This window comes from Grus americana, chromosome 19 (genome assembly GCF_028858705.1).
Source record: "Grus americana isolate bGruAme1 chromosome 19, bGruAme1.mat, whole genome shotgun sequence".
Lineage (NCBI taxonomy): Eukaryota > Metazoa > Chordata > Aves > Gruiformes > Gruidae > Grus > Grus americana.
In genome coordinates this window covers 3,787,657-3,800,263 of record NC_072870.1, presented here as the reverse complement: position 1 = coordinate 3,800,263, position 12,607 = coordinate 3,787,657, and the positions used below count along the sequence as shown (strand labels likewise).

Sequence of the window (12,607 nt, the reverse complement as noted above, 5' to 3'; positions counted from 1 at the left end):
CACAATAAAATGTCCCTGGGTAGGAAGGAGAGCATTTACCCAGCCAGTCCCTGTCCTGCAACTAAGCAGGGAACCAGGGTCTGCAGAACGTCAGGGCTCTTGGGCTGTACGTGTGATAGAATGTTGCATGTGCTTCTTTTCAGGTCTTAAAATGTCTGTATTATCTCCATTTGTTTTACTCAAAAAGTAAAAAGAGTACATCTGTAATTCCTATCAAATACCACAGTGCAAAATTGACATACACACAATCGTATAGCGCACAAAATAGATGCAAATGAATATGTGTATTATTTATAAAGCAGCTTTGACATCTTAATATAGTAAAAAAAGAGACATTTAGATAATTTCATAGTTCAGCATTCTGCACAGTTTTGAGCTATCGTATATCATCATCCATGAAAAATTCATAATTTGGGTCTTAACCACTTTAATTTTATGCACGCATTCCAGCCAAAGGAGTGTGTGTCCTCTCCTCTTGCCTTTTCCTCTCACTCCCTTTTATACAATTAAAAGTACATGGCTAGGGTTAGACAATGTCAAAAGCCCACCATGCCTTCAAGAACTACCCGACAATTAATGAGAGTCATAACTCTGTGACTAAAGAGAGATCTCCAGGTATTCTGCTGTCCCTCCCAAATCCTTCTGGGTTTGCTGAACCCAAGATAGTCAGTGGAAGTCAAAAAGTTCATACTACTTGGCGGTAAAATCGATGTAGTTCCTCTCATCCAAATCTCAAATGTGGACAGACAAAAGCCAGGTTAAAAAAAAAATCAGTTTAAAACTTGGCAATTTTTGCCAAGTTCCCAATCAATTTGGAATATGGTGTGAGTGCCTCATTTCAGGTGTTTTCAGTGGTGTCACTGGCCAGACTGCTTTGAGCTGGGCTGGAACAGGGAGCTCTGAAGGAGAGGAGATTTTGCAGAGGTTATTCTATCAAGACCCTTATTTCTACATGACAGAAGGTCTTGGGTTAATGCTTCGGGGTTTTTTGAGGGGGAAGCAAAGGGGAAAGGTGAACTTGTAGTCTTTCAGATGACAATGTTCCTGGCCTGTTAGGGCTTTGTAGGTTAAAACTCTTTATTTTAGTGAAGCTGTTGCTCAGCAATGGGTTTAAATATGAGTTCAGTGCTGGTGAAAGTATCTAATGAGGAGACGGGAGTTTTCTGTCTAACTACAAGGCTGGTGCAAGAAGGACGATAGTAGTGATAACTATTTCCTCACTGTTTCATGGTTGCCTTAAAACACTGCTAGGAAGGATGGAAGAACTTCACTTTCTGTGGCCTGTTTCTCTCTGGTCTCTGCTGCAAGAGCCAACAAGGAGCCCTTGGCTTGCTTTCTGTTTGCTTGAAATTCCTTCTAACCTCCACTTCACCTTCTCAGTGACATTCGGGCAGAAGCTCTTAATTTATTCTGTCCTGGTTTTGCCCATCCCCGGACGCTGAGCTCGCAGTGGACTGTGAGGGGCTGGTGCTTTCAAATGTAATATGAGTTCACTGGTCTGAAGGTTCTCTGGGAATGAAAAATCTGTTTGATTAAGGAAACACTGACTTCTGAAAGCTTATCAGACTGCGCAACTTTCTAAGTCAGGGCTGCAGAATGTCTAATTAAATGGAACTGCTCTCTAGAGGATTTGGCTTGCAGAAAATTAGTTTTCATGTTCTTGGCCTGATGTTTATTAAACGTTTCTTTCCTTTTTCTCTCCTTTGCAGTTTTCATCTGCAGTTTCATGGTTGCGGCGCCTATCTTTGGTTACCTTGGTGACCGTTTCAACAGAAAGATCATTCTCAGCTGTGGGATCTTCTTTTGGTCAGCTGTCACTTTTTCAAGCTCCTTCATCACGGAACAGGTAAGACCTTTGCAAAGGCACTTTGCAGGGTGTCCTGAAAAGACAGACAATACATTCCTAAAATACTCAGTGTGCTCAAGGGGTACGTATCCCTCCAGTGTGTTTTTGACATAGAGCATGTTGCATTATCTGACCTTTTGTGCGTGAAATGAGGTCTGTGTAACTGTGTTTTCTTAATGGTGAAAGCTGTTATTCTTTGATCATCCACATTCATAAAAAAAGAACAGGTGAAACATATCTAAGCAAGAGTTTCTGTTGACATAAGGGTTTTGTTTTGAGGGAGATCCTAAAGAAACTTTAAAAAGCTTTAAAAATGACTTGAAAAAATTATCCATGGCTATATAGTGGTTCTCTTCTGATATACAAGAGGAGCCATTGGAGTTTGTTGAGAAGTCTGTTCATGGTATGTAGAATGACAAAATGCATCCAGCTGTGGTTTTACACATGCACTTAGTTTCCTGTCCAACAAAGGCAGTGACGGTGGATGATAGCACAGAGATTAGACAGTTTCAGCTCCTTTAACACTAGTTGATGGATATGTCTGGGGAACTGATGACGGAGTTGTTAAGCTCACTTAATTTCGTCAAGCTGTAAACAGCATCCCTCACCTGCTTTCAGGACAGCCACAGTACCCCAGTTTGAGGACTCCTCATTGCATTAATTTTCTTGCCTGTCAGAGGTACTTGTAGGAACCAATGATCTGGCAGTTTCTGGGGAAAAATATCCTCTTGTTTAAATCATGTTATAGAGAAGGTTTAATTGCTGCAGGTGGCAACATTCCTGGAGAGACAAATCACAGCTCCTGGCATCGTCAGACTGATTTCCCCAAGGGAGGCAGGGGCATTCCTCATCCTTTCTGTCCAGCTGCGTTCCAGAGATTGCAGCATTGTGATCACACCTAAAGAATGACAACCAGGAGCTAAACCTCTTCGCCCTGCTCCCTCCTGCCCACACACATGCTCTGCAGTTTCTAATAAAAGAGAATTTCCACCTAAAGTGGGCAGTGGCAGTCACATGTCTGTCTGGCTTTCAGATTGGATTGATTGTTGCTGCATTTCTAAAGAAAAATTCATATGGCCATATGTAGAAGCCTTTAACTCAGTAAATTGTTCTGGTTTATAATTAGCCAGGATGCATCCTTTCCAGAGAAAGAACATCTCCCATTTAAATGAAGAGAGTGTTTTGGGTTTGTTTTTGGTTTTTTTTTTTTTAAATTTGTCTTCGTAACATTCTGCAAAAGCAGCTGTGATCAGAGCCCAAAGAGGGAAGCATTTTATGAAGGAACCAATTACTTGCTTATAAACACTTCTCATGTTATGAACACACATTCATGCTCAGGTTCTCATCGCTCTCTCTGCAGTGGACCTAGTCCTACAGTTGCAAGTAGTGGAACAGTGAAACTGGATTGATGTAATCTATGTTTTCAGAGTTGATTTTCAGTTTAAGGATTTTGGGCTTATTAGCTGAAGTAGTTCAGGGATTAATATATATGGTCATCAGTGTACAGAAGCTCAGAGTGGAAGTGGCATATTTTTAGCCAAAGAAAGGGTAAATAATGTTCATAAAGCTGGACTACGTTTGGAATCCAAACCCCAATGTTTTGAAAGTCACAAGAGAGGCAAGATAGCCAGACGTGTGTTAATTCCTCCTAGATTTGCATCAGTCCTAACTCTGGACCAAAACATCAACCTTGAACAAAACCCACCCCAATACTGAGAAAAATCCCCCGTCCTGATTTTACTGTGATCCCCAAATCTACCAGAAAACTTATCTATTAAGCTAGAGACGCCCAGCTCTTGTTATCAACTACAGGAGAAGATGGAAAATTTTGCAGCTGCTTTATGGATGTGCTCAACCCAGTGGCTGCAGCAGTTGAGCAAGGTCATAAGAATAATCCCACCTTCCCACAGTATCCTACCACTTTGGTATCCTTTTTGGAGGCCTGATCTCTAATTGGGAAGACATGCCACATTGAACAAGGTGAATTCCTGGAGTACTAATGAGAAAAAGGGTCAGAGAAGAGCTCGTGCAGCTTTTTTTTTCTTTATGCAGTGACTAACTAGGCATTTTTCCTGATCTTTGTCTTCTAGGATTCATTTGAGGAGTAAAACATTGCCTCTTCTCTCAACATTTTCTCTTTCTTTCTTTCTTTCTTTCTTTCTTTCTTTCTTTCTTTCTTGACTGTATGTGTGTTTGTCAGGGAGGAAGGCTAGGAGCTGAAATATGAAAAACTCTTTGCTGGCACAAATAAAAGCAGTAGTGAGGCTACTATAAGTAGATAAGTACTCACACCCAAGTCAACATGAAAACACAGGGCCAGAAGGAGGAAGTTGGTACAGGCTGAGCCCATTGAAAAACTGCAGAAAACTCTATGCGGTGACAGCAAAAATACTGAACTAGGTGAGAAACAATAGCCGTTCAGTAAAAATAGAAAACTGTGTCTTCAGAGATTGCCTTTCTTCAAATTTTGACAGTGTCCAGTGCCTCGTGCATGCTATCACTGTGTAATTAAATAGAGTACCCATCCACAGAGTTCAAATTGGGAGTGTAAATGGAACGAGACAGCTTAACAAAGGCAGAAAGCAGCTACAGATCTGGTGGGCTCTGAAGGCACCCAATTTGGAAAGGCTTTTGGCAGTGTGTTGTTAATATTAGTTGCTGGCTAAAATTTGAACACTTAAAGGAAAACAATCAAAATGCTATCATTTGACTGAATATCTGGATTATTTGTAATTTATGGTACAAACAAGCATACAGAAAAAGACATGTTAATTCTTATCTGTCAAGTTATTCAATAAAGAAATACCAATGTAGCAAGAAAAAGACATGGAGCGAGAAACTACCTCAGTTGGATTTTGATCTGGAAAAAAGGATTGGAGCACAACGAAACAGTTCATCTAAGATACTATCTAAATGCTATTTCTTGCTGTTTGGGTTAAAAAGATAGTGACTGAAAATTGGCAGATAAAACAGGGAATTGGATATATATGTCGTGCAGACACGTAGTTGTTAGAGAGCACTGTGCTAAGGTTTGTTACTGCTTCTTAAAATATCCTTAGTTATTTATTACCAAGTATCTTTGGGCTTTTAACATGGAATAATGACTGTCACATGAAGAATGAATCTCTGATCTGCTAGTAGCTACTAAATAACTAAGTAATAGGCTCCCATGGGAAAAAAAAGAAAATCAGACTAAGATTTAAGATAGTTCTAGAGTATATAGGGGGTGATAGTTACAGAAAAATGACAATGCATGAATTCCATGCATAGCAAAATAGCAATAGGACAAATAGATACATAAATGTTTGGTTACCATTCATGAGGTCTTAAATTACATTTAAAACAAAGCAAAATAAGAAACCCAAATAAATACATAACAGAGACAAAATTCCATAAATACATTTGATTTCATGGATGAAAATAGCTAAGGATAAATTTAACTAAAGAAAATCATCAGAATTAACAAGACTGGGATAATATTGAAAAGGTCACTTTTTATTCTGTCAAATAATGTGATTTGACAATTTAGAATAGTGCAGAATTTCTCTATAGAAAAATAAGAAATGAGTCCTCCTGCACTTTGTCTCTGGTACTTGCCCATTTCTGCTCTGTAACACCATTTAGCACTTTCTAAAATAAAAGTTGCATTAAAAAATCATTAACAAACTTGTTAATCTAAAATTAGTTAAACTTGGTACGTATTTAGACATATCTCTAGATTAATTCCATTTATAGAAACTTCCATAAAATATGTATATATCTTAATTTGTATTTTGTAAGTACAAACACCTGCTTAGAAATTACCTCCCTTTATGCATGCCTTTTAATCAGTTCTGCACCTGCGGGTGCCCAAATTTTGGTACTTTCACCTGCAAAACCCTTTCTTGTGTTGTTTTGGCTTTTGGCAAACCTTTGGAGGAAACACTTTCTGGTTGTTGGTTCACGCTCCATAGTAAATCAGCAAAAAATAAGTGAGCTGCTGTGCGGTATAGAGTCATATCACAGAGAGATACACTGAGCGCAGACACATCATGGAGTTTCTTTACCAAGATGCATTTCCATCCATGCAAAAAGCTAAATATGTGTCTGTCTTCTTCTGTATCAATATAAACTCTCATTTAATAAGTACTCAGTTTTTTCTCTAGATAGCGTTTTGATGAGCATAGTGTCTGTTTGCCTGTGTTGTGGCTGATCATCTGGAGCTGGTTTATATTCCAGAATGTCATTGGAAAGAGTGTAATCCAAATTGCAGCATTTCGCTCTTTCCAAACAGCTTCGCATGAAGCAACTTGGTTATCAGGAGTGATCAGGCCACGTGCTGAGAGTTTGTTTCTGGCTGCTTGGATATCCACATCTATTAGTTGTAATAATAGTTCTTACAGCTGACTACTTTAGCCAGAAATTTGTTGTAGAAGAACCTTGCTTTTGGTGGTAACCTTCCTACCCCTCTTAGTACAAACTTCTTACAGATCAGGACCCCCCTCCCTCATGGGCAGGCACCAGTTTCTTAAAGCAAGAAAGAGCTGGGAGGTGGAAAGTTGCCAGCTGTTCTCCCCATCTTGCGAAATACTGCTATTTCCCATGTAAATATCTTGAAGAAAGCATATTTCTGTGTAAAAGGGATGCTGTTTTACAGATGAGCAAAGTATTCTGCTAAGCAGTTTGGCTCCACTAGGCTGGGAGACCAAGCGTACCTAATAATCAGCCAGACCAGGCTGTGGTGATGTGGGTTTGCTGGGAGACATCAGAGCTGCAGATGGTAGAAAGTATGGAAATGGAAGAGCAAAGAATTAACAAGGTAAACCAGGAATGTGCTTTTGCATCCTCCAGTTCTTGGTAAATATTTCTGTTTAAATGTTGATATAGCTAACATGATAAATCCTTTTTGTTCCCACTGCAAGTTAATCTGGATAGGTATTTCTACTAGTGATTTGTGTTTTTCTTTTCCTCTCCTTGTGATTTATCTCTGAAAGAGAAAGCGAATAGCCCACTGTGGAATTCCAGTTAGCCTGCAGTGCTTGCTAAAGTCCTGTCTTTCAGACTTGCCAGATGTGTTTTTATTTCCAAAGCTTGTCTTTCAAGGAGTGCTAAAAGAGAAGCAACAAATTATGTGGAGTATGGAACAAATGGTTAGCTGGGTTAATTTTAAAAACCGTAAACATAAACCAACCCCACCTCCCTACACACGATGATTCACTGCAAGAAAAAAAATAATCCTTTAGTCTTACGTGCTTTGGCAGAAGTTGCATTATAAAACATACAGCTTCTGTTCTTTTGCTTCCACTGTGTAAGATAAATCCACAGTTTGAAAAACAGAAACAAACAAAACTAAAAGCCCCAAGCCATCGTTTTGTATGTAAGAAGGGTACTGAGTGTTATCTTTAAAGTCACCGTGAATTACTGGAATCTTTATATCCCACTGTTCCACTCTATTATTTTTGAGCAAAACTCTTCTAGAAAGAAGGCAAATTAGATTCTCCTGAGCAACTTTGTGACGTCTGCTGCACATACGTTCAGTCCCTTACCTCACATGGAGATCCTGACAGTTTGTGTGGCTGTTGGCAGAAGTCGGGGCTGGAACTAACACGAGGTCTTCGTGGACAAAGGCTGTTAGCTGGCTCTGGTGTTTTGCCAGCCTTTAATGTGGTCCTGGAACCCTACAGAAGAGCATATGCTATTGACATTTGGATTTCCACACGCTTGCCCTTTTGCTGGGCTGCTCAGGAAAAATATAGTCCACTGCGTGCTCTCTTATCACAGAGGAAGAGATTAGGATGGGTAATATACTACAGTAGTGTTCCTATTCTAACTGCCAGTGGTGTCAACGCTCAGATTACTAAGTGCTACTCTTATAGCCCTATATGTAATGCTGGTATAGTGCCCCGCTGCACTACCTGCCGGCTGTAAGTTGCTCCTGCTGTGCCTCTGCACTGTTAAGATGAGACATGACAACCTATACATCTCTTCTTCTCCCACCTCACTCACCACAGGAGAGCTGCTGTGCTGGGTGGCTGGAGATCAATGGGCTCCAGGTGATGCTGTGCTGGAGTTAGGTGGCTCTGAAGTCCCGTAAGAAAGGGAAAGGATAAGGGCTGTCATCTATCATCTATCATTAAGCAACGGGACAAGAGGAAATGGCCTCAAGTTGTGCCAGGGGAGGTTTAGATTGGATATTAGGAAAAATGTCTTCACTGAAAGGGTTATCAATCACTGGAACAGGTTGCCCAGGGAAGTGATTGAGTCACCATCCCTGGAGGTATTTAAAAGATGTGTAGATGTGGTGCTTTGGGACATGGTTTAGTGGTGGGCTTGGCAGTGCTGGGTTAACGGTTGGACTTGATGATCTTAAAGGTCTTTCCAACCTAAATGATTCTATGATTCTATCTCTGCTTTACATTGCAGAGTGAAATTCTTTATGGACTGACTATCAAGAAATAACAAAATCATAGAACGGTTTGGGTTGGAAAGGACCTTAAAACCCTCCACTACATCAGGTTCCCTGGACAAAGAATTACGAGAGTTTCTATGGGAATTGAAAGGCACCATTTCTTTGGCTCCTCTCCAGCGAGAAGGCACCTGCTGCTCCTTCCCATTGCTATTCTTGCATTATTTTTTTTTAATATGGATTATGTGAGGTGTGCTGCAGGAAAAGAATACTCAATTGCTTATTCCTGCAATAACGATGCATTGACTGAGCTGGTCTGAACGTATTTGGGGCATCTGTCAAGTCTGCTAGCATCTTCAGCACGGCTGATACCAAATACTGGATGGGAAACTGTTTTCATGTAAGAACCACATCTTCTCCTGCCCAGACAAGTCTAATGATTTGAACTCTTGAGTCTTGGATCCTCATTGTTCCCTCAGATTTGGCTGATCTAGGACAGAAGAGATGGAAGAAGATTTATGCAGATGAAATAGTTGCAGCTTGCTGAAATAGAGTGCAGAATTACTGTCATGTGTTTGTCTCCTAGCTGCTTTGTATTCCTATCTTGTTCCTTTCTACCTGTCCCTCTTCTAAGGGAAACTATAAATGAAAAACAGGTTAGGGTGTTCTCAGAGCATCAGCCCCAAAAAGCCAATCTATGAGAGGAGTAGGCTTTTCATAGGTGTTATCAGAAATGGAGGTGGTGTATTTTCTGCTCAGTGTTGGTTTTTTTCCCTCCAGTATCTGCATCTCTGTATCTGCAAAGCATTTGGATAGAGTTATTGAAAACACAGCTGGTGATGGCTGCCAGGAGGGAGACAGAGTATAGCTTCAAAGCTTATTTGTGTGATAAGAAAAATGAACTTCAGGAAACTCTTCTAAGGAGTATCTCTACCATACATTGCATTTCCTGTTGGCAATGTGTCCGAACAGGATCGGTTCTGCTCTCCCCTCCAGGACCTGAGAGCAATCAGGATCACACCCCCCAGTCCCACGTTCCCCAGGGAGAGGCAGTTCAGCACCATGTCCATCCAAACTTCTCAAATCACCTCAATCGCATGCTGTAATGTTCGTAAGTGTGCCTCCTGCCCTCTGCTACCTCATTTTGGGTCATTAACTGGTCTGAAATCATGCAGTATCTGAATCAAACACCATAGATGCTGAAAGAAGAGATGTTTCTATTGCTGAGTGTCATAACTCACCTGAACTGATGTGTGCTGCGGCAGAGGCTTCTGTTGCCAGCTCATTAAAGTGAAGGCAGCGATTTGCACCGAAATGTCAGAACTGCTCCTCAGAGCTCAGGCATTTTCTGGAGCAGGTGGACAGTGGTTTGTGCTGGGAGAGTATCAAGAAACAGGCTCGAGGCTTAATGCTAATTTGCAGTGAGTGTACGTGAGGGCTCCCTGTAATTGCCTACCATCTTTTTTAGAGAAGTGTTGGTTATCTGGGTTACTGGAAGGTGTTGCAACCGTTATCACAGGGCCTGTGATTGTGGTTCTGATTCAGCTCCTGCTTTGGAAGTCTGTGGGAACCTTTTGGGTGTCTTTGTGGGAATGGAGTCAGACTGTACATCTTTCTAAATCAATATGCTTACATTTGATGGTGTTTCATCGGATCATGAAAATGCCTAGACAGCAGCTGGGGACTGTGGTGCCAGCGTGAAAGATCTTTACAGGCCAAAGACCTTTACAGCTTTGTCCCATTTTTTATTCAGAAACCTGAATTTACGGTCTTTAGGTTGAAAAGTAGGAAAGTTCAGCCACTCTGTCACTTAATGGATGGTTTGGAAGCAATGTCTGCCTGTAACGATCATCCTGCCTGTCCTGCTTTTATTGTCCCTGAGCAGGAAATCTCACCTGGGTTGGTTATTTGCTGAGGAGGCAGAGGGAAGAAGGCATATTTATCTCGTTGCCAGGCTGTGTGTGTCTTGGAAGCATTCCTTCTTCTTGTGTTGTCTATTAAAACGTATATTCTGCTTGTCATACTGCAGTATAGGCCTAACCCCAGTGCATGCTGACGGAACACAAAAAGGATGGTGTATTGCTTCAGCCCTGTCTTATTGGAAGTCTCTATAATGCTTTAGCATTATGCTTTATAAATAATTATTACAGTATCTTAAGCTTGGCCTCATTCAAAACATCCCAGGAATGGAAGAAAGGGAAAATTCTCCTTAAATAGATGGACTGAACCAGCTGGGGGAAAAAAAAGAATTAAAGAAAAAGAAAAAAGTAGTGTTGTGTGTAAGTTTCCAAGCAAATGTTAAAATATAGAGTAAGGAATTATAAAATTTCCTATCAGCTTAACATGATCCTTGCAGAAGTGGTTGTGACCTGAGGAACACAAGTCATTCCCAGTGCAGAGAGAGGAACCAAATGAATTCAACGAGGGCAAGTGTAGAGTCCTGCACCTCAGGAGAAATAACCCCAGCACCAGTACAGGTTAGGGGTGGACCTGCTGGGAAGCAGCTCTGCAGAGAAGGACCTGGGAATCCTGGTGGACAACAAGCTCTCCATGACCAGCAGTGTGCCCTCATGGCCAAGAAGGCCAATGGTATCCTGGGGTGCATTAAGAAGACCGTGGCCAGCAGGTCGAGGGAGGTCATCCTCCCCCTCTACTTTTCCCTGGTGAGGCCACATCTGGAGTTCTGTGTCCAGTTCTGGGCTCCCCAGTTCAAGACAGACTTGAGAGAGTCCAGCAGAGGCTACGAGGATGATGAGGGGACTGGAGCATCTCTTATATGAGGAAAGGCTGAGAGATCTGGGTCTGTTTAGCCTGGGTGAAGAGAAGACTGGGAGGGGATCTGATCAATGCTTATAAATATCTAAAGGGTGGGTGTCAAGAGGATGGGGCCAGACTCTTCTCAGTGGTGCTCAGCCACAGGACAAGGGGCAACGGGCACAAACTGAAACACAGGAAGTTCTATCTCAACATGAGGAAAAACTTCTTCACCTTGAGAGTGACAGAGCACTGGGACAGGCTGCCCAGAGATGTCGTGGAGTCTCCTTCTCTGGAGATATTCAAAACCCACCTGGATGCAATCCTGTGCAACCTGCTGTAGGTAATCCTGCTCTAGCAGGGGAGTTGGACTAGATGATCTCCAGAGGTCCCTTCCAACCAAACCCTCCCATTCTGTGATTCTGTGACGGATGTAAGCTGACATATACTTAGCATGGATGTATGTGAGGCAGCTTATGGCTTGCGTTCTTGAGGCTTATGACTTGGAGAGAAGCATGATGCTTCAGAAGAGTTTGGTTACAAAGAAAACAATTCATTTAACCCAGTTTTAGGCTCATTAGGAGGCCTGGAAACAAATCTAAACTTTGTATTGGAAGGGCCTTGGTTGTTCTTGAAAGTTGTGCGTATTGTCCTGAAAAACAGGATGCAGGAGAGGGAAGGTGTTATTCAGCCTCTTTGACTTGTGTTCAGATGCAAAAGTATGGATTTGGGCCTTTCTTTGATTGAGCTCTTGGTTGCCTGCTGCTAGAAACGCATCAGTCATGCTATAGAAAGTCTAAGTGCTTCTCCAATGGCACACACAATCTGTGGCCTCCTGGGTCACGCATAAAGGCTGAAAAAAGGACCATTGTGTTCTGAGTAATGTGCAAATAGTGTGAAGATGGGAAATGTCTTAGAGTACCGGGTGCTAAATTAGCCTTTTGAAGTGTTGACATTTCTTTTAAATGCGTAAAGTTCACATGCTACACAAAACACTGCATTTGCAATTCAGATAACATTGAATTAGAGTACTAATCTCAAACCCATGTAATAGATTTTGAGCTGGAAATCCCTAGAAATGGTGCTGATCATCATGTCTAAAAACGTGATTGACGTAGTCTCATGAGAAGATAGCGACAAAACATGCAAATGCATTTAATACAGTTAAATAGGATTGTCATTTTGTCAAATAGGTTGGCTGTACAGAATGAAGTTAAGCTACAGCATGACAAAACCTCGCCAATTAATAATGCTTCAGCTAACAATATAACAACTGTTCAAAGAAGATCATGAATAAGAAAAAGCTGGTAGGTAGGAGGAATTGTTAGATGCATCAGTTTCTCTCTGGAAATCTAATGCTAAAAATGAGACATCTCTCAGGCCAAACATATGAAGTTGCCTAAAAGGTCTGACCCACTGGTGTACTTAGACTTTTAGCATATGCAAAGTAAAATATGCCAAGAATCAGTGAAACCAACAGTGTAGGTGAACATGCTGGGACTATAAGTTTGTGGTAATTTAATTTAAACTTTGGGGCATTCCATTAAAATGTGTTCTTCACGGACTCTCAAAACTTGTTCTACCCTTAAAAATGCATATAGTTAGGGCAGAACATTCACAGC

General features: G+C 41.3%; 1 protein-coding gene across 3 annotated transcripts in view; it reads left to right on the top strand.

Annotated features, from left to right (window-relative positions):
- Positions 1-12,607, top strand: part of LOC129215153 (sphingosine-1-phosphate transporter SPNS2-like) — a 139,613-nt gene that overhangs the window by 62,146 nt on the left and 64,860 nt on the right. For all 3 annotated transcript variants that reach the window (XR_008579920.1, XM_054847822.1, XM_054847821.1), the window contains exon 3: positions 1,710-1,846. Coding sequence is in view for 2 of the 3 variants with exons in the window: in XM_054847822.1 (XP_054703797.1) it covers positions 1,710-1,846 (137 nt within the window). In the remaining variant the exon portion in view is untranslated. The remainder of the gene's footprint in view (positions 1-1,709; positions 1,847-12,607) is intronic.